Here is a 19,241-nt window from a genome sequence, read left to right on the forward strand (position 1 = left end):
TTGTTCTCACGCCTGCCCTGATAATTGTCGGAGTGCTTGAGAAGTCTCATTGTTAGAAACATGCTGTGTGCTGCCTACATTCAATGATTTTTGATGGCTTGTTAAAATCTGATTTTTAAATAAAAGACCCTGGCTGTGATGGTTCTTTGAGCATTCATGTTGGATAAATAAAAAAATGATCATAGCTCAAATCATAGAGAAACATTTAGCTGACTGAATGAGGGAAAAACTGAATCATAGCAAGTACGTAGCAAATCAAGGTCCTTTTCTCCCTATCGCTTGTAGGCGCACCACATATCTGAGCAAGACATAGTTAAAAAAAAAAAAAAAGAAAATCGCTCAAATTTCAACAAATCGTCAGTCATGCAAATGTATTATAGACAAGTACAGTAAATAACTCCATAATATCTTGTATGCCAAGACTTTTATGCTATAAATTAAGTTAATATGTAGCTAATTACACCCGTTTTCTAAAACGTAATGCTTGCAGACTGGACTTTCAATAGATGCGAAACCTTACGTGTTGCCATTGTTCCCCGAAAAGAACTCTGGGGTTGTCATGGCAGCTCGCCATTGGTAAATCTACACCTTACCGTATTACCAAGCCGCTGAGGTTAGTTTGATACCATTAATGATACGGCATATCTGCAGAACCTGTTATAAGGGGACACGCTGCGCTGGGTGAGTGCCTCCGAATAATTCCAAAGGTGTCACGTCACGGGAGTACAAAAGGCGATGGAGCTGAATGACGCGGAATGATGATTGGAATGACAGCGTTGGTTACTCAGACGAGAGAAATGGATGGGCCTGGAGGGACGGGGTCATTTAGTCTTGGGGGGGTGTAACAAGACAAGAGGGAACCATTATCCGATCACAAGAGGGCCCTCTGAAACAAGGGAAGCTTTATCTCAGTGCTACGCCACTCTGAACTCAGCATTGCATCCACACACACGCACACACATATACAAACATACACACAAAGCAAACAAGCAAGCCGAGTGTGCTTGTCTCTGGGTAGGTGAGTTGGATAATCCCATGAATCGCCTGACCTCCTCCATGCACCCCACCGCTGATTGGCTGAGAGCCTATACACTAAAAGAAGGGAGTGGGAGGAGGAAGCGGTAATATTATTATGTAACCCTGGCAGATGGGGACAGGGAAGCGAGTTGGTGGGAGAGCACAGACTGTCGTGATGCACAAAAGAGGAAGTGAGAGGAGGGAAAGGAAGGATGATCTTAAAAAAGGGAAAAACTACAGTAAAACAGTGAATTTGTTTTCTTCTTTCTTCTAGTCCAGGGGTCTCAAACTCATTTTAGCTCAGGGGCCGCGTGAATAAAAACAAACACAATAAAACCAGGTGAAAGAAACTGCCCTTAATGGGTACCTGTCATACTAGTTCCCGATGGAAAAAAAAAACTGTCACAAAAGAGCCGATTCCAGTATTGACCTCGACCACCTTTAAATTAGGTCCAATACAATACAGATACAGGTATCACTAATCTCCCATTCCTTTTTAATACATTTAAAGCTATTTTCAAAACGAATGAGGATGGGCAAGTCACTGTTTCTTGCACCGTGTGTTTACTTGAGCTTCCTTGGCTCTCCGACTTAAGCTAACATATACTGGAGCTTTCATTCCAAAGGCCAAGTGCCAAACGTCATCTTTGCACAGCCTCTCCACTGACGCAGAAAGAGAGTAAACAAGGTCCAATCTGCCAGCATGTACAGTATGTTATGTTTGTCATGTGCTGTCAAATCTATATCGTGCTTCACATGCACACAAGGCAAATCCCAGTTGGGGTTGCACCTTCACTTTGCTTGATTTACTGTTGTTTTACTTATTTTGTAGGATTTTCATTTGTTTCCAACAGCTAGCTAGCTAGGTAGGGAGCTAGGTAGCTTTTTCTTTCCTGTGTTGAGAAATTTACTGATGGGCAGCTCCTAATGAGGCGTGGACCTTCCATGGATGACTAAAACTGCTTTTGTTTACAACAGTCCATGTGGATGGACCATAGCTGCGCAATCCAACACCAACTTCTGGTCATTTTACGGCATCAAAGTTCACCGAGCATGTGTGAATTTGCAAATAATTTGCAATGAAGTGATGACTCCTAAATAAAAATGAATACAAATGTGTTTACTGTTTCATAAGAAAGTAAGATGATGTTGAATCGGCAAAACTAAACTCATAATTGACTGAATACTATTATTTTGAACGTCCCTATTATTGATCAATGTCATCTGTGTATACAATTATGTTTTTACTCTGTTGTCTTGAAAAGTGGCACCTTTCAACAACTATTTCATAAGGCAGACAATCGTGTGTATACTTACTAACAGTTGGGACAATATCGTTCCCTCATTAGGGTCTTTGGGAAGGAGGCCTTCAACCGTGTCATCACACATCTAATTATCCGATTGTACACAGCCCCAACGGCCGTGTGGACAATGTCTCAATTGAATGAGTTCTATCTGAAAGGCAAATAAATATTCTACCGTCGTGTCACAAATGCAACAGCCTGGAAAGAGTGAAATGGGAAGCTTAGTGGATACATTTCTCGCAGTCGTGCAGGTCTGGCTTCCAATTGGTCTAATCGTCAAAGTTAGAAAGATGAAATGCATCTTGTCTGCCTGCAGGCCGCCTTTAAAAATTAACATCTCTCCGACTGTCCATTTACTTGAATTGCATCTCTGTCAGTGGTCACCAAAATCATGATGGGGTACGGTAAATGAGTAATGGTCAGTCATTGAGTGAGTACATTTTTGGACACCCTGTATTTTGTGTTCTCTTTTCACAGTCATGTTCGACCACATTCAATCCCAGCCGACCTCTGGCAGAGTACACTTTGGACAGGTCACAGTCACTTTGAGGGCAGTATTGTGTGGCGAAGTTTAAAAAAAACAAAACAAAAAAAAACACCACGTCTATTAATACCATACCGCTGAATGGACCAAAGCCAGAACTCCACAATGTAAAACCGTGTTCCCACTTGCACCCAAAGTGTTTATTCTATAATGAAATAAATGGAAGATCGTTTCACATCGGGGTTAACTTGACATGCTTTTGCATCGCTGTTATGCAAGGGTCACACTCATCATTCCAGAAGCCAGGAATGAATTTCCTGCTCACCAAGGCCCACCCCCATCATCTGTTTACGATATCTTCACAGCGGTTGTATATTGTCAGATTCCTGGCAAGGGACACGTCCTTCCCCTTTGGCGACTGGCTGCGTGCGCATCGAGAGATCTGAGCAAGTTGGCTGCTAAGTAAGACACGGTTAACCTTCTTAACTGGGCCTCGTCCAAGGTGCAACACTGAGGCTCCCTCTTTAGCCGCACTCCGTTTTATATAAGGTAGCGCCGGCCTTTCGAGTGGCTGTCAGGTGCTGGCCAGTTTCATTTGAAATTGGGCGAGTGCGTAGGAGAGTAACCGAGTAGTTATGCATGCTAGCACTATGTACATGAATAATGAAAGGAGAGAGTCAGTGGGGACAACCCGAAGCCTGTGAGAGAATGAGCTGTATCCAAATCAGCGCATGCATGTAAAATCATTATCAAGTTCCGCATCATTACCCAGCATCACAACGTACAGAACATTCCCATTAGCGTTAAGAAATTGCTTACATAGCGATCAAAGTTTGACACCGACATAATGCATACCTTGAACCTAGAATACTTTGAGCGTATGCTGGCACTGTGCCCGTCTGCTGAACTCCCTTTGCTAAATATAGCCAAAGTTGGGATAGCGGTAAAGGTTTGTCGGCTAGTTTGACAGGGTTGCAGATAGACTGATATTTTATTTTCATTTTTTTTTTTATTACTAGTCCTCACCAATATTTGGAGCCGATATTTATTTTCGGTAGAATGACATAGTGTATTGGGTTAAAAAAAAAAAGCCTAGTCTGATACTGTTTAATACTTTTATACATGTTTTGTACATTGTCTTGTTTGCTTGCACTTAAAAATGTACAGTTTTTAACCAAACTACATACATGTTTGTTTTCCAGGTTGGACTTGTTTTTGCAATAAAAGTTGTTTGTACAGAATACTCTTAACTTTAACAGATTTCCATATTGACGATAAACCATAACACAGTTTTAAAATATGAACACACCCTGCCTTAAATGGATAACAGACACCAGCACTTTAGTAAATGCACAATGAAAATAACTAATCAAAACAAAAACTTGCAAAAAAAGGTAAAGGCAACAATTTCTTAAATTTATTCATGAACTTGTTTTCTTGGACATCAAAGATGAAAGTTTGATCTGTAGCGAATTGTTTCACTTTAGTGTGTTCTTTTTTGGCACGAAAGCGGTCTGTGATGCTCTATTAGGAAATAAAGCACCAGGCAAGAGACTGTTTTCCTGTCATTTGTTCCGTTTTAGTTTCCATTTGTTTTATTTATTGTTTGTATTCATTTACGCACCAATCAGAGCAGCGCTCCAAATTCCGCAGTGTACCTACTGTACAAAGACAATGAATGCATTCTGTTGGATTCTATTCAATTCTATTCGTTGGTCCAAACCTTAACTGTAAGTATAAACAGAACATCTTATTTGGGCTAAAACTACAAATTGTGTTTCATTCTCATCTCTAGTATGATTTCACTTATGATGTTCCTGCAGAAAACGTGTGTTTCTTGGAAGTGTGTTTCTTGGAAGTAGTTCAATCCTGGAGGGGAGGGAGATATATATATATATATATATATATATATATATATATATATATATATATATATATATATATATATATATATATATATATATATATATATATATAGACACACACACCTACATACATACATATATATAAGAAACACACTTCCAAGAAACACACATCTTCTGCAGGAACATCAACGTGTATATATATATATATATATATATATATATATATATATATGTGTGTGTGCATGTGTGTGTAAAAATAATGCACACATGGTTGTTCAATAGTCCACTGAATACTGAATAACAAGAGGTGACAGTTCATTTGGATGCTATTTAAATGGTCCCGTTTGTTTTTTTTACCTTTGGCATACAGAAGATGAACCTTGTCTGAACTATCGTCTCTAAAGACAAAAACAATATGAGCAACTGCAGCACAGTCGAGATGTTTTATTGTTGTTCTGTTCACGTTTAGCTAATATGCCTTGTCTCTTAGCAACAATGCCATAACATCTCCACAACCCTGCCTTGAATTGGTCACACACATCACATATCCATATTTTCATGCGACATAAATATAAATTCTTCTCTTGCCCTCTCTGCTTTCTAGCTCAACACCCAGAATGGGAGCAGAAGCCAACGGTCCCGTAGCGCCGGCTCAAACCAAACCCAACGGGCAGACTCACAAAGTGTGTTTGGTGTGTTCGGACGAAGCCTCCGGATGTCACTACGGGGTGGTAACGTGCGGCAGCTGCAAGGTTTTCTTCAAGAGGGCCGTGGAAGGTTGGTCTCGCGCTCACATTGCACACTCGTGCCTCGGTTCCACAAAGCGCCACGGTTCATTTGTTTCTGTTTAATTTGCGTCGCTGACACAGCATTCGGTAACACGGTTGAATTATTGATCGAGGAAATTGAGTCAAAAGCTAATCATGAACAAAGGCAAGTCTCTTCTCTATTTACCATCCTAGAAACTGAACAGGTACCGCCTGTTGCAAACGTGGCTTTAGCCCTACCGTTGACTCTTAAGGCGATGGGGTGCAGCCTTTCTCACAGGTTGGCGGTCCCTGGCCCCTGCTGGTTGTGACCTCTGTGGGGCCCTAAGCCTCCATGATCCAGCACCCCCTCCTCCCCCGACTGCATAAATACCGCATACTTTTTGCAGAGCTTGTGGCTTCCAACTGTAGTCTTGACCTTTTTGCACGACTGCACATTTTTTCTATGCTCTCCCGTCCGAGCAATGACGCCACCAGTGTTTGAGACTCACAAAAACATGCTAATAAGCAAGACTTAAACTCGGTATACGTATAATTCTAAGCATTTTTTTAACCTGGGATTTCACACCTATGTACAAAAAAAAAGGAAGCAAACAGGTGTAAGAAAGATACCATGTTTTTCAGTGCTCTGGGTTATAAGGTGCAGTTTCAAAAAAACAGGTACATTTTGGAACATTTCCAAATATAGGGCACTTTGGGTTATAAGGTACCGCGTATTAGAAGAAAATAAAAAACAGTACAGCCAATGATCAAACTTTAAATTGATATAAGAATTAAGCAGGTGGCGTACGCGGTCATTTTCATTCAGGATGAGCACCTAAGATATTGTATTTTGCAATGCTGACATTGTGTCAACTGTCGTTCTTCCGTCTAGACCAGATGTCCCCAAATGCCGGTCCGCGGCCCGGTACCGGTCCGTGGATCAACCGGTACCGGGCCGCATGAGCCGCACCCGAAATAATGACCTTGTTAGGCCTGTAAGAGTTGGCGATTGTTTGCGTTGTTTTGCCTCCTTCCTCAGGTCTTTCTGAGTAATTGATCTAATTTCAGTTAATTCAAAGATGTATTAGGAGCGTCTGGGAAAGACCCAGTAAAGAGACGGGTGACGAGCCCCACTAATGTTGAGTTCATATTTTAAACAATCCCCCCCGAGGTTAATAAAACCTCTAGCATTGACCGATCCGTGGTGAAAAAAAAAGTCGGGGACCCCTGGTCTAGACAGACATACACTGACATACACTGAAATGCGTAGGGTGACGATGTGCACAATGAGCAAATTTGTCAAGGCTTTCCACTGCTTACCCTTTACTCTCCACTTCCTGTTCTCGCCACGTGCTTTGATTTGCCAGCTAGCAGCCAATCTGTGATCAAATGTCACGACGGTCCAATGCCTATTCAATGTGTTGAAAAAACCCCATCTGACACCCCGCTAAAGCTCCGATGCTAGAGTGGTGTTTTCTAAACTAATCAAAACGGCATATACCGACGCCCGTACTCTTGCTGACATTTGGCGTCGGTTTAGTGTATCAGGGCGATTAGAGACCTTGGATAATCAGAGTTTTGATTGAAAGGAAGAAAGCATTTTCAAATTTAAACTGATGTTCCTCGCTTTATGCACCGTACGATGAGCTGGGCCTTCACCTGAGTATGTTGCACAATTGTGTTTGATGTTTTGAATTTAAAGTTAAAGGGTTGGGCATTTTTATTTTTCAGAAAAGTGTTACATCTGTTTTTGTTTTGTTTTGTTTTCCCCCCTCACCCCACTCCACAAACAACCACCTGCCCTCTCCATTTTCCGGTCGTTTTCTCAATGACGAAGGATGGAGAGCACGACAAAAGAGTGATGGTAAATAAATGCAACTTTTAATAATAATAACGCTAATGGTTCCGGTGATAATCATGAATCCTTGATGTATCCTTACTTTTTCTGGCATTGCATGATGACGGTGATTCAACACTTTTGCCTATGGAGCATTTCATTGGTGTTTCTGGGCTGAACAAGGGGTGCCTTAGCATAAGAACACAGTGTACCGTTTGGTAATTGTACTGTAGGTTCAACGTGTATCTGCTTGGTTTCTAATTGAGATTTAATTAATTGTATAGTACATTCATGCCATGAATGTATGTATTATTCCGCTGATTGTCTTTATGCCATATACTGGCTGCTGATCTTTGGATCCCCATCAATCATATTCATCATGAATACCCTTAAGTCATAAAGACTGTTTAACCAATATGAAAAATTGCAAATCTTCTCTTCAATCAAAAAATCAGTTACAATGCCAATCAATCATCCGCATAATCTGCTGAGTTTTGTCACTTTGTTGGTGCATCTTACCATCATATTCTACAAGCACGGAGCACACAGTCCATACTGCTGAGTTTTCTCGCAGGCTCTGAGATAAATCTGCCGAGAAATCGAAATCTTTACGTGGCTGCTTATGCTTTAGCCTTCTCATTTTGCCCCGGGGTTAAATGTTGCAGGCTCCCATCGAGCAAGGAGCAAATCCGACTTGGCGTCAGCAGTCACTTGTGACACCACAGATGGCCGTTTAACGCCGTTGTTTTACGAAATGGGTGCCGACTGAAACCGGCGACCGAGTTGGGCTGCCGTCTCGTTGTCACACGCCGACCCCGCAAATCAATTTGCGGGTTATGGAGATGAAATTCTGGCAGTTGTTTGTGGTTTTATTCAGCCTGTTATTCAGCCTGTGTTTGAGACTGACTGTAAAGATGTTTCCGAACTTTTGAATGCTACTCTATAGTAAATAAATGAAGCAAACATGCATGTTTTTGTAACATGATTGGAAAAGGGGAGGACACCGAGTCACAAGACCACGGGACACGCACGCTAATCACGAGTCCACTGTGACATTATTGTTTGTTGAATTATTGAATCCTATGGGAAATATTTAATATCGTTCCGTCGTGAAAATTATGGACCGTTCAAGATAAAATTGATCATTTTGTAATACATTATGCACACCAGAGGATGTTTACTTGACAGGAGGTTGCTCATTTGCAAGCTTTTCAGATATAACATTTTAATGAATAATGTATGACGCTATAATAAGATGAGACTATATGTAAGAAAAGCAGCAAAGATGTTTTTGACATTTCATTCTTTCTATTATAAAAATTATTGACTATAATCTTTGCAAAAAAAAAAAGGGATTTGATTTTCTTGTCACGTCCTGATGCCAACATGCAAAATCGAGCCATTTGCTGGGCTTGTGACTCATCCAACAAATGTGCCGCTACTCCTGTTTATGAGCGGTGCTTTTAAAACATGCCGCTGTTGCGCCTGGTAACATTCTCGGGTGCACTGAATTGCTAATTTTATCACTAATGCCACTCCTGTATTGTCTGTCTGATGCTAAAGCTAGACTTGCCTCAAGCTAGGGCAAGGCTGAGATGTGCGTACATAAAAGTGACATTTGAAAAACAATTTGTAAATTGCACTCTCAATAACCAATTTCATTGAATTGATCAAATTCTGACCAATCTATTGGTTCACGTAACCCATAGGTGTCGAGCTCGAGAGCCGGTATTCTGCTCTTGAAACTCTTGAAATTAACAACTTTAAAATGAGGAATGCGACTGATTGTTAGGTTGTATGAGTCTTATCAAGAATCATGTTCAGACTTGAATTTGTCAACACTGAATGGTAGCCATCTGATGTTGCTCCCTCACACACTTTAGCTGTTGCTTTGTTAGATTGTCTAATAACTTTGGCTTTATTTTTTGGTCTTGTTCTTTTTTTTCTGTTTTTTTTTTTCTCCCCGCACAGGCCAGCACAACTACTTGTGCGCAGGGAGGAATGATTGCATCATTGATAAGATTCGCAGGAAAAACTGCCCGGCGTGCCGCTTCCGCAAATGCCTTCAGGCTGGAATGAATTTGGAAGGTAAGGATTTTTATCTATTTATTTTTTTCACCATATTTTTCCTTCTTTGAATGCAATTTATTGAATTCACAATGAATGGTAATTATACACAAAGCAAAAATAATAACAACCCTAATTGAAATCTTTAAAGGGGTTATCATGGAAAAACAACTTTAACTGCTTGAATAAAAATAGGTCTCATAAATGCCTGCGCAACCAAGGGGACTGCCTATTTCTGAAAATGTGTCTTTTAACAAGTCGTTCAAACTTCGGGCCTACTTTTAGGTTGCAGTCGCCCTAATTGAATTAATACCACCTCCAGCAAATTTCTCCAACAACGATAAGAGGAGTGTGACTCGTTCTGTCTTTGTGATGTGAAACAATATCGTATATCAACATCAGAGTAAAAAGTACACAAGGAGTAAGACTAGATAGGCTTTGCACTCCCTACTTCCTATTGGACCTCACTAAACTGAATATTTACTGACGATTTCTTTTATTTGCTTCTTTCTTGTGTTTTTTTTGTTCTCAAATTCTGAAATGTGTTTGATTAATTTTATTGAATATATAATAATCAGAAACTGAGTTGGCCTTCTTTTGATGTGCAACCCATTCTTAAGCTAATCTAGCAAGCTAGGAGGTAAACCTTTTGCCAATGAGAGCAAAGTAAGGACAAATGCACTGATAGCTTGTTGAGAAACGACTGAAAAGTTGATTTGATGTTTATTAGATGGCTAACTTTTATTATAATCACACATATAATTTGAGCGCCTCATTCAGGCGACAAGACACAATAATGTACGAAAGGTCAAAAAAAATAGGCCCACTGGAATTCAAATCACCACTGATTCGTGCTACGTCGTAGCATTCTTGTAATAATTTGGATTATGTTCAAACTTGCAAAGCAAACTTGCAAAGTGACGTCAAGTTCATCCTGCAACCAACAACATGGCTGTTGAAGGTGTTATAAAAGTCTTTTAATTGCTGTTTCTTGGGTTGTTTTGACCAAGACATGTTATTAGGACACCTGGGAATGGTTTTACTTTGTGGAAATACGTATAGTCTAATATCTCCAGGGAGGCAGCTGTTTTGAATTGTGCGACCGCAAAGACTATTGTACAAACAGATTTTTTCATTTTGGTAAGACGATCCGGCGCACCTCAACCTACATTCATAGTGTTAACGAACCTCCTCCCGCAAAGCGGAGGTCATAAGACCCGACTGAATCTAAAATAAAAGTGAGAGATAACACGACTCCTGTAAGAACACAATCCAGATGACTGTTGAACTTTCAATTTGATTGATTTTGAAGGTATTAAAATAACACTTAGGAAATAGATTCAGCTGTTATTTGCCGCTATTTGAAAACAGCTAGCAAGATTTGAACGTACAGGTAGACTCACTTTATTAATGCTATCGCATGGTCTGTAAAAGAATCACTGCTACATACAGTTTTGACTGTATAAAAAGGCATACGAGCAATTTCCACACGTCTGTCTAGTCGTTCACCCGGCGTTCCATCGGGACTTGAAAAATATGACATGTAATCAATGCGGGGTTTGTATGAAGGGAGGAAGGAAGTCTGAGAGGGGTTTGATGGACAACGCTGTTAAAGTATGACTCTTAGTTGCTATAGAAACCATGAAAGAGAAAAGGGAATAAAATAGGGAGAGAATGAATGAGCACAAGGGGACTAAATACATCTTCAGTGTGCTGTGTATCTGCCCAAGTCCCCATTAAGCCTACCCGTGTAACACTTCGCGCTGCAACGTGGGGTTTGATACGTGCATGGCTTTCATCTCCATTAGGTCTTCTCCTGGACGTTGGGGAAAAAAAAGAAACAATAATATATATATCAAGAATAATATCAGTAAGATCAATTTCAACCAAAATCTCAACTCTTGTGGTCTGAAATGGCTTAATTGGACCCATGTTCTTATGTGCCTCCAGCGAGGAAGAACAAGAAGCTGAAGAGGAGAGAGCTGCAGACCATCAGACCACCGGAGCCCACCCCCGCCATGTCGGTGGCGGTCATCCCCGCCTGCATGCCCCAGCTGGTGCCCGCCATGCTATCCGTGCTCAAGGCCATCGAGCCCGAGATCATCTACTCGGGCTACGACGGCACGCTGCCCGACACGTCGTCGCGCCTCATGAGCACGCTCAACAAGCTGGGTGGCCAGCAGGTCATCTCCGCAGTCAAGTGGGCCAAGTCGTTGCCAGGTAATGAGAGGCCGTTCTGGCCCAGCCTCGCTCGCCTTCTCATTTGCCGTCTGGCTTGTAATTAACACCGGCGGATGGAAACGTGAGCCAAGTCTGGGCAGAAAACAAAGACAAAGCTCTTGGGCCAGTTGTTTGCATGTGGCTCGGGTGCCGTTCTTTTATCTGGCCCACTGAGCATTTACGTCATCGAATGTCCGGTGGAATTTGATGTACTGTATTCATTTAGCACTGAACTTAAATGTACAGTATTTAACTAAAAAGGCAATAGGAGCACTTCCATATGCATAATTTGAATAAAAGTCATTTCAAATACATGTTTTTTAATAACATTATAAATACTTACCTTAATCCTAACCCGTCAAACTGATTCAATGTGAAAAAATAAATAATATTAGACAAATAATACAATGAACCGGCATAGCAGATGGGTGGTTTGCACATCCGCTTCCCAGTCCGGATGTCCCAGATTCAATACCAGCTCCGGCCTTCCTGTGTGGAGTTTGCATGTTCTCCCTGTGCCCATGTCCATTTTCTCCAGGCACTCAACTGTCCTCCCACAACCCCCAAAACATGCATAGTGGGTGAATTGGACACTCCAAATGGTTGGATGGGTAACATAAGCACATTTCCAGTGTGCATGTATTTTGAATTTCTTTTATCATGCAATTCGCCTTGACGGGATTCCGCTACCGTCAAAAAACAGGATGAATGTCAAGGAGTAAAATGTAAACAAAGCAAACATCAACCGTCGCCGTGGGTCGTCACAGGAGACTACACTTAATGATTGACGTTTAGGATCCACTTCACATTTGAAGCGAGACTTAGCTCATCATGAGAAACGCTGAAGGGACAATAATGAGGCCAAGATAAGGTCGCTTTTGTCTCCTTGCATTCATCATCCAGCAGAATGACTCATCCAAGGAAAAAGTTAGGTTTTACATGGCATCCGCAAGAAATGCGAAAGAGTTAAAGCCAGCAGCCAAACGATGACAACAAGGCGCGGAGAATTGCAAATGGTGCTTTGCTGTGCGTTGATCATGAGAAAGCGGCCACATGACCTGCTAATCGCTGCAAGTATTCTCTTGAGGATTTGCGCCCTTTGATTGCTAATACTCCTCCACAATAAGCACAGTTCATGTTTCTCTCACATTAAAAAAAAAAAAAAAGTTCAGATGAAAACGTAACATGAGCTGTCCATCTTTTATTGTGAGCACATTTTGACTGGTCCACACAAGATGAGCTCGTTCACCTTATTCCACTGTTTGTGTCTGTGCGTGTGCGCGCGCATGCATTGTCCCAGCTGGCAGTTTGCCAGTGATCGTGAAGACCGCCCCCTCTTACATAACTCCATTTTGAAACAAATGCATTGTGAACAAATTTCTTTTGACAGTGACATGCATAAATTCTTTCTGTTTTTAATTCATTTTCCCAACGGCTTTTATTTAGTTCTTTTTAATTATTTCTCTGAAAGGCTGCTGTCTTTCAACATTAATTGCCCTTTTTATCGTCACGTTACCTTTCGCAAGCCACTTTTAACTGCTCGGGCGGGGCCGGCGCTGAAGGACTGCATAATTGAAGGAAAATAACACTTGTTTAGGGTTTGAAATTACTTTTGTAACAATGTCAAACGCTCCCAAAAGGTAGAATTTCCACGATACGGGCCCTTAAATAATGATTTTGTACCTTCATCGATTTTTTAAATTTATGTGTAAAAATAAGGGCAAAACTGATGATTTTTATCCTATTCCTCAGGCTTCCGTAACTTGCACCTGGATGACCAGATGACGTTGCTGCAGTGCTCATGGCTCTTCCTCATGTCCTTCAGTCTGGGCTGGAGGTCGTACCAGCAGTGCAACGGGAGCATGCTCTGCTTTGCCCCCGACCTCGTCATCAACCAGTGAGTATTGTCGGCAACTAGCGCCCCCCTCTCTCTTTTACCTGGGTCACGTTTACCTTCTGTAAAATTTTGGGAGATGATAATCTCAATAATACCTTATGGCCCCTCTTCCGGTCTTGCTCTTCCTCAGAGATCGCATGAAGCTTCCCTTCATGACGGAGCAGTGTGAGCAGATGCTGAAGATCTGCACGGAGTTTGTCCGTCTGGAGGTGTCTTACGACGAGTACTTGTGCATGAAAGTGCTGCTGCTGCTCAGCACAGGTAATTATCAAGCAACTCGACACGAGACGCCGAACTAAAGGTGCCCAAATAATAAGATGAATAAACGGGAAGAAAACACAAATGTGTCGCTTGTACCTCGCTGGGAATGACTGGCAGGCTACTAAATGCACTCAGAAAAGAGAATGACATTTCCATGCTGAATCCAAAGCTATTTTCATCTATTCCCCGGTGGCAGGCTGACACTATCAGGTCATGACAACTTTGACTCATTTCTCATTCACTCCCAGGTTAATTCAGTTGGATTCATGACGATCAGCGCCCTTTGTCGCTTGATTTTTAAGTAAGGCAGGGAACTACCCTTAGATGAACGTTGAAAATAAAACACGCTGGAACACAGGTATTAAAAAGCTTTAGCTAGCTACATACTGTATTTTATAGCACAGTGGTTTGTAAATTAAGGGCAAATGTATCCCCGGGGTTACTGTACATCATAGGTGTCGAATTCCAGTCCTCGAGGGCCGGTATCCTGCATGTTTTCCAGTTTTCTCCCCCAACACACCGGATTCAAATGATTAGGATTATTTTCAAGCTCCTGCGGTGATTGCTGATAAGATAATCATTTGAATCAGCTGTGTTGGGAGGGGAGAAAGTAGAAAACATGATTTTAAAATATCTTTAAAAAGCAGTACACAAAATGTAAACATCAATTTCAAACAATGATTTGGTCAAATGATGATTTTGATTGAACATCGAATTACCTTTTTATATTTTTTCTTTGCGACGTGCGTTCAGTGCCGAAAGATGGGCTGAAGAGTCAGGCCGTGTTTGACGAGATCCGCATGACGTACATCAAGGAGCTGGGAAAAGCCATCGTCAAGCGCGAGGAGAACACCAGCCAGAACTGGCAACGTTTCTACCAGCTCACTAAGCTACTGGATTCCATGCAGGGGGTGAGCATGCACACACACATGCGCAAAAAAAACACATCTATACCTTTGGGGAGTTCAGAATCTTTCGTAAACTTAACTTTTTCTAGAATGTGGTCAGAAGCAGATGGACCGCATAGCTAAACAATCAGATGCTACTATGTGTGGGACAGTCCTGGAGCAAGGCTCATTACAGTCAGAGAAGCGCATGATCAGAAGTGCGATGGAGTACGGCGGAAATGGCGGAGTTTATCGGCTCGAAGATTGATTGCAATAAAAAAAAAAAGGCGGTCTATCACACAGGTGTTGAACGCCAGTCCTCTTGGGCCGGTATCCTGCATGTTTCCTGCTTTTTTTCTCCTCAACACACTAGTTTCAAATGATTAGCTCATCACTTGAAAATGATCCTAATCATTTGAATTAGGTGTGTTTGAGAGTCGAAACTAAGAAGACACGCAGGATACCGGCTCTCGAGGACTGGACTTCGTCACCTTTGGCCTGCCCCTAGTAATTCGGACCCCGACTAGAATATTTGTCTTCTTGTAGATGGTGGAGGATCTGCTTCAGATTTGCTTCTACACGTTCATGAACAAGACGCTGAGCGTGGAGTTCCCCGAAATGCTGGCCGAAATCATCACCAACCAGATACCAAAAGTCAAAGATGGCAGCGTCAAACAGCTGCTGTTTCATCAGAAGTGAGCGCCCGCCGCCGGGCATCCAGCCAAGCCTTAAAATGCTCCCACCGATTCCCCCGCCATCCTACACTTGACTGCCGCATCCTCGCTCAGGTTTGACAACCGCCTGTCTTTTTGGATCTTCAGAAGAAATATTTTTGCCCCCTTATCCGACTTAGACTGAATGGCGTTCAAATTGATGGCCACCCGCTTTCATCGCAGGCAGCAAAAAACAAACATGAAAAAAAAAAAAACATCCACGTCCTGATCACGCTCTCCCATCGCCCGCCGCCCAGCCTCAGAATGTATCGTGTCATATGTGTATATAATATATCATGAACTGCTTTCAGCTTGTAACAAGCAACAAAACACAGCAACTAAAAAAAAAAATCTCACGACTGGAGAAAAAAAAAAAAAAATCAATATATATGTATTGCACGCCCTTTCGCTTTTGAGTCCATTCAGCAAGCGCACCTACAAGTGAGAAGGGAGACCAGTGCCTTTTAGCTCTTCATTGCATTTTTTTAAACACACAAAAGTGTGACCTCAACTTTAGGCTGTGTGGGGGGGAAAAAAAAAGCTCGGCCGAGTAGCGCCTCAGAAAATAATTAAATAAATAGAAAAAAAATATATGAACATCACATTGTACATACAATGAATATGGTGTCATATTATAAAAGGGGAAAATTGTGTGTGTATATATATATATATATATATATATATATATATATATATATATATATATATATATATATATAAATAAAGTGTACTTCCGGAGATCCCAAATTGCGGTCTTGATGGGTAAAGGAGGCAATATTGTAGTTTGATAAATAGCTGGCGTTGGCGTTTCCATTTTTTTGTGTCATCCAGTTTGCCCCAAATCACCCTAGTTAGTGTAAAGCAATGAAAAAAAAAAAAAAATCAGGCAAAAAAAAAAAAGAACATCAATTGATAAATAAATAAATAAAACACTGTTGTTTACCTCGTAGCTGATTATGATCAAGTAGCCCGTTGTCAGGAGGAAAAATCTACGGGAAGAACTTCAAAATAAAAGCTTCCCAAGGCCGTTTGACACTACTAGTTAAAATGCAGTTTATTTTGAAGACTTGACTGGTCTTCTCTCAACGTTTGGCTGACGTTTGGGTGCTTCACCATAATGGAGTAGATAACAGGCAGTACATTCTCATTGCACTTCTGGGCCAAAAAGCTTAAAAAAAAAAACTCATCCCATCCCTATTAGACACTGCCCGGTAAATATGTCTACCCTGCCTGGGTCATTTTACTATCAGTAAGTTTTAATGGCGTGTCCGATACGTATACTATGCAGCCACCTTTTCTGTGATGAATTTACATTTTGAATGAATAGGTTTAGGCACACAAAAGTAGTGCTTTTCCTTGTTTTTCCTCCTCATATAAGATCTCTCTAATAAAGACAGTGTGAACTAATGACAATTGGATGCCATTTTTCCTGATGAACCGTAAATATTATCGAGCTCCGGACGTACACTTTAAGTCTAAGAATAATAATTTTTGTTTTGTTGGAAAGATATCTTGATAAAGCTGTCATTTTAACAAAAACCTCACCAATCAAGATGGGATATTGGAATATAAAAGATGGAATATTCAGACGGAGAAGTCATAATATTACAAGAAGGATGTTAGAAAAACAACACAATATTAAACCCGGTTGAAGGAAAAAGCTGATGAGGGGAAATAATAAAGTTTAGGGCTACAATAAAGTTTGCAAGAAATCCAAAATGATTCATTTTTTTAGAAATTTAATTCAAGTAGTTTGGATATCGCAAGAATCAAATCATAAACTCGTGGGAAAAAGTTGCGTAATTCCAAGAATGACATTGTAAATCTTGAGGAAATGGTTTTAATATGCATTCTGACATGCATTTGTTTGTTATGTTTTCATTACAAAAGTATCGTATCCATCACTTTAATGGCATTTTCACATATTGTTCACAATATTGCAACTTTATGACTTCTTTTCTCACTGTTGCTAAAGCTCTTTCACACATTTGAATGCTTGTGAATACCTATCAGAGGGTTTTATGAATGTGGATTTTTTTTCTTATGTCTGAGGAAATGGTCCTTTCATTGATTGCCATAATTACAAATGCATCAATCTTTATCTCCATTCAATAGTGCCACATCAAACTGATGAACCCTTTAATCACATATGAGGCATAGTGACGCAAAAGACCATGAAAAGGAAAAAAATAGATATATAGAGATATAGTAGGAAAAATATTTTTTTTTCTTTTTTTAAGATGTTAAAAAATGTCATAAAGATCTATTCTCATTTCCAGTGTTTTCAAATGAGATGATTTTTTTTTTTTTTTTTTTTGGGTGGGGGGGGGGACAGCTCAGGCTTGGTCACTGGTGCCAAAAGCCACAGATTTCACACAGATAGCTTCTATTGCTTTGTTTTGTTTTGTTTTTTCAATTGACGTGTGTGAATGTGTAAGGTGTGGGTGACGCTCCAATAGTGAATATTTGCTTCAGGGTGCTCATTTATGAGATTCTTATGTACACCAGCTTCAACGTAGATTATTTACTGTTAGTATCATTCAGGCAATATTAAATATGGTAGCTCATAGGGATGCTTTTCAAAATTGTCTTTTTACTGCTCCTGTACCATAATACCATATATATATATATATATATATATATATATATATATATATATATAACCTGGATCCCATTGATTGTCATTGATGGGTTATGAAGGAGTTAACAGAGCAGTAAGGGCGATTGCCATGGCGACTGGTCATTTGTGTTACTTCGGACTAACAGCACAGCGGGCCTTAGGCGCCCACTTTCACACACACACACACACACACACAAATACGTGTTTTTCCGTGCTCACAAAAAGCCAGCCTGCACATGATGTAACATCCAATGTACATAGAGAGTGCCAACTTACACAGTGCAGTGCAAACAACTTTGCATTTTTTTTTTTGTAAGTATTTGTAAGTTACCGAAGATAGGGCCCCATTGAGTACTTTTTTAGAAAAAAAAAAAAAAAAAAACTGATCTCAAAGAGTCATCATTATATGATGCTCCAGCACATTTATTAAATAACAGTGTTGACATTTTTGGTTGATAATTTTTTGAGCGACATGATTTTGTTAGTAAGTACAAATGCACTCTGAATTGCTAAAATGATTTCATATCAGTTGATATTTGACTATGACAGCGTGCATGTAGAACTTGTAGGGCTGTCAAAATTCAAGTGTTCACTTTGGAGATTAATTTACATTTTCCCAAGCCTTAAAACAAAATGAACAGTTAACACAGTGCAATTTACTTCCTGTAGCAGCTGAACTCTGACAGCCCAAATGATATGATGAATTACAAAACATACATGTAAATACAGTATTTACTCTCCAACTATCTACTGTCTCAAGAGAAATTGCTGGTGGTAATGCGCTGAAAGCCTCAGAGGATTCCTTCAAAAAGCAGTTACCTCATAATGACAGGGTAGACAGAAATTTCAGGGACGCGCGCGGAATATTTTTTACGATCTTCAAAATAGAATATATATATGAGGAAAGTAACTCATTGTGCTAAATGACCTATGGATATGAAACCGTGTACAATTTAGTATCTTTTAAGCACTGCAGTAATTACACACGCTGTAATTTGCTGAGCAGTGTGAGGGATCCCTAAATCATTTCTTTCCAAACGTGTTTAAAAATGAAGGAATTATATTTTAAGAAACGTTGAGATGGTTTGACCACTTATAATAAGAGTCTTATTTTTCAGGTGAGGACTCCAAAAGCACTTTGTAGTGATATTTCATTGTCAATAATATTCCTCAGTCCATTGATGCTATTCCTTACGTTTAGGCTAGCAGGTCTGCCCTTTGACTTTAAATGTTGCTAACCAAAACATCAACACATAAAGAGCCAGTTAGGCATTTGACTGGTTACTTTCACTCTGCCTTTGTTATTTTGTGTAACTCTTG

At 40.4% G+C, this 19,241-nt stretch overlaps 1 protein-coding gene across 2 annotated transcripts in view; it reads left to right on the forward strand.

Annotated features, from left to right (window-relative positions):
• LOC148408601 (glucocorticoid receptor-like) overlaps positions 1-17,870 on the forward strand; it is a 36,908-nt gene extending 19,038 nt beyond the window's left edge. Inside the window, exons 3-10 of one of the 2 annotated variants that reach the window (XM_088440692.1) lie at positions 5,275-5,447; positions 7,257-7,283; positions 9,228-9,344; positions 11,274-11,543; positions 13,296-13,440; positions 13,571-13,701; positions 14,455-14,612; positions 15,135-17,870. In XM_088440692.1, the coding sequence (XP_088296818.1) occupies positions 5,275-5,447; positions 7,257-7,283; positions 9,228-9,344; positions 11,274-11,543; positions 13,296-13,440; positions 13,571-13,701; positions 14,455-14,612; positions 15,135-15,287 (1,174 nt within the window). In that variant the 3' untranslated portion in view covers positions 15,288-17,870. The remainder of the gene's footprint in view (positions 1-5,274; positions 5,448-7,256; positions 7,284-9,227; positions 9,345-11,273; positions 11,544-13,295; positions 13,441-13,570; positions 13,702-14,454; positions 14,613-15,134) is intronic. The other variant, XM_088440693.1, reaches the window with a different exon arrangement.
• Positions 17,871-19,241: the final 1,371 nt, after the last annotated feature.

Source organism: Hippichthys cyanospilos, chromosome 18 (genome assembly GCF_059441005.1).
Source record: "Hippichthys cyanospilos isolate Australia breed blue-spotted pipefish chromosome 18, RoL_Hcya_1.0, whole genome shotgun sequence".
Classification (NCBI taxonomy): domain Eukaryota; kingdom Metazoa; phylum Chordata; class Actinopteri; order Syngnathiformes; family Syngnathidae; genus Hippichthys; species Hippichthys cyanospilos.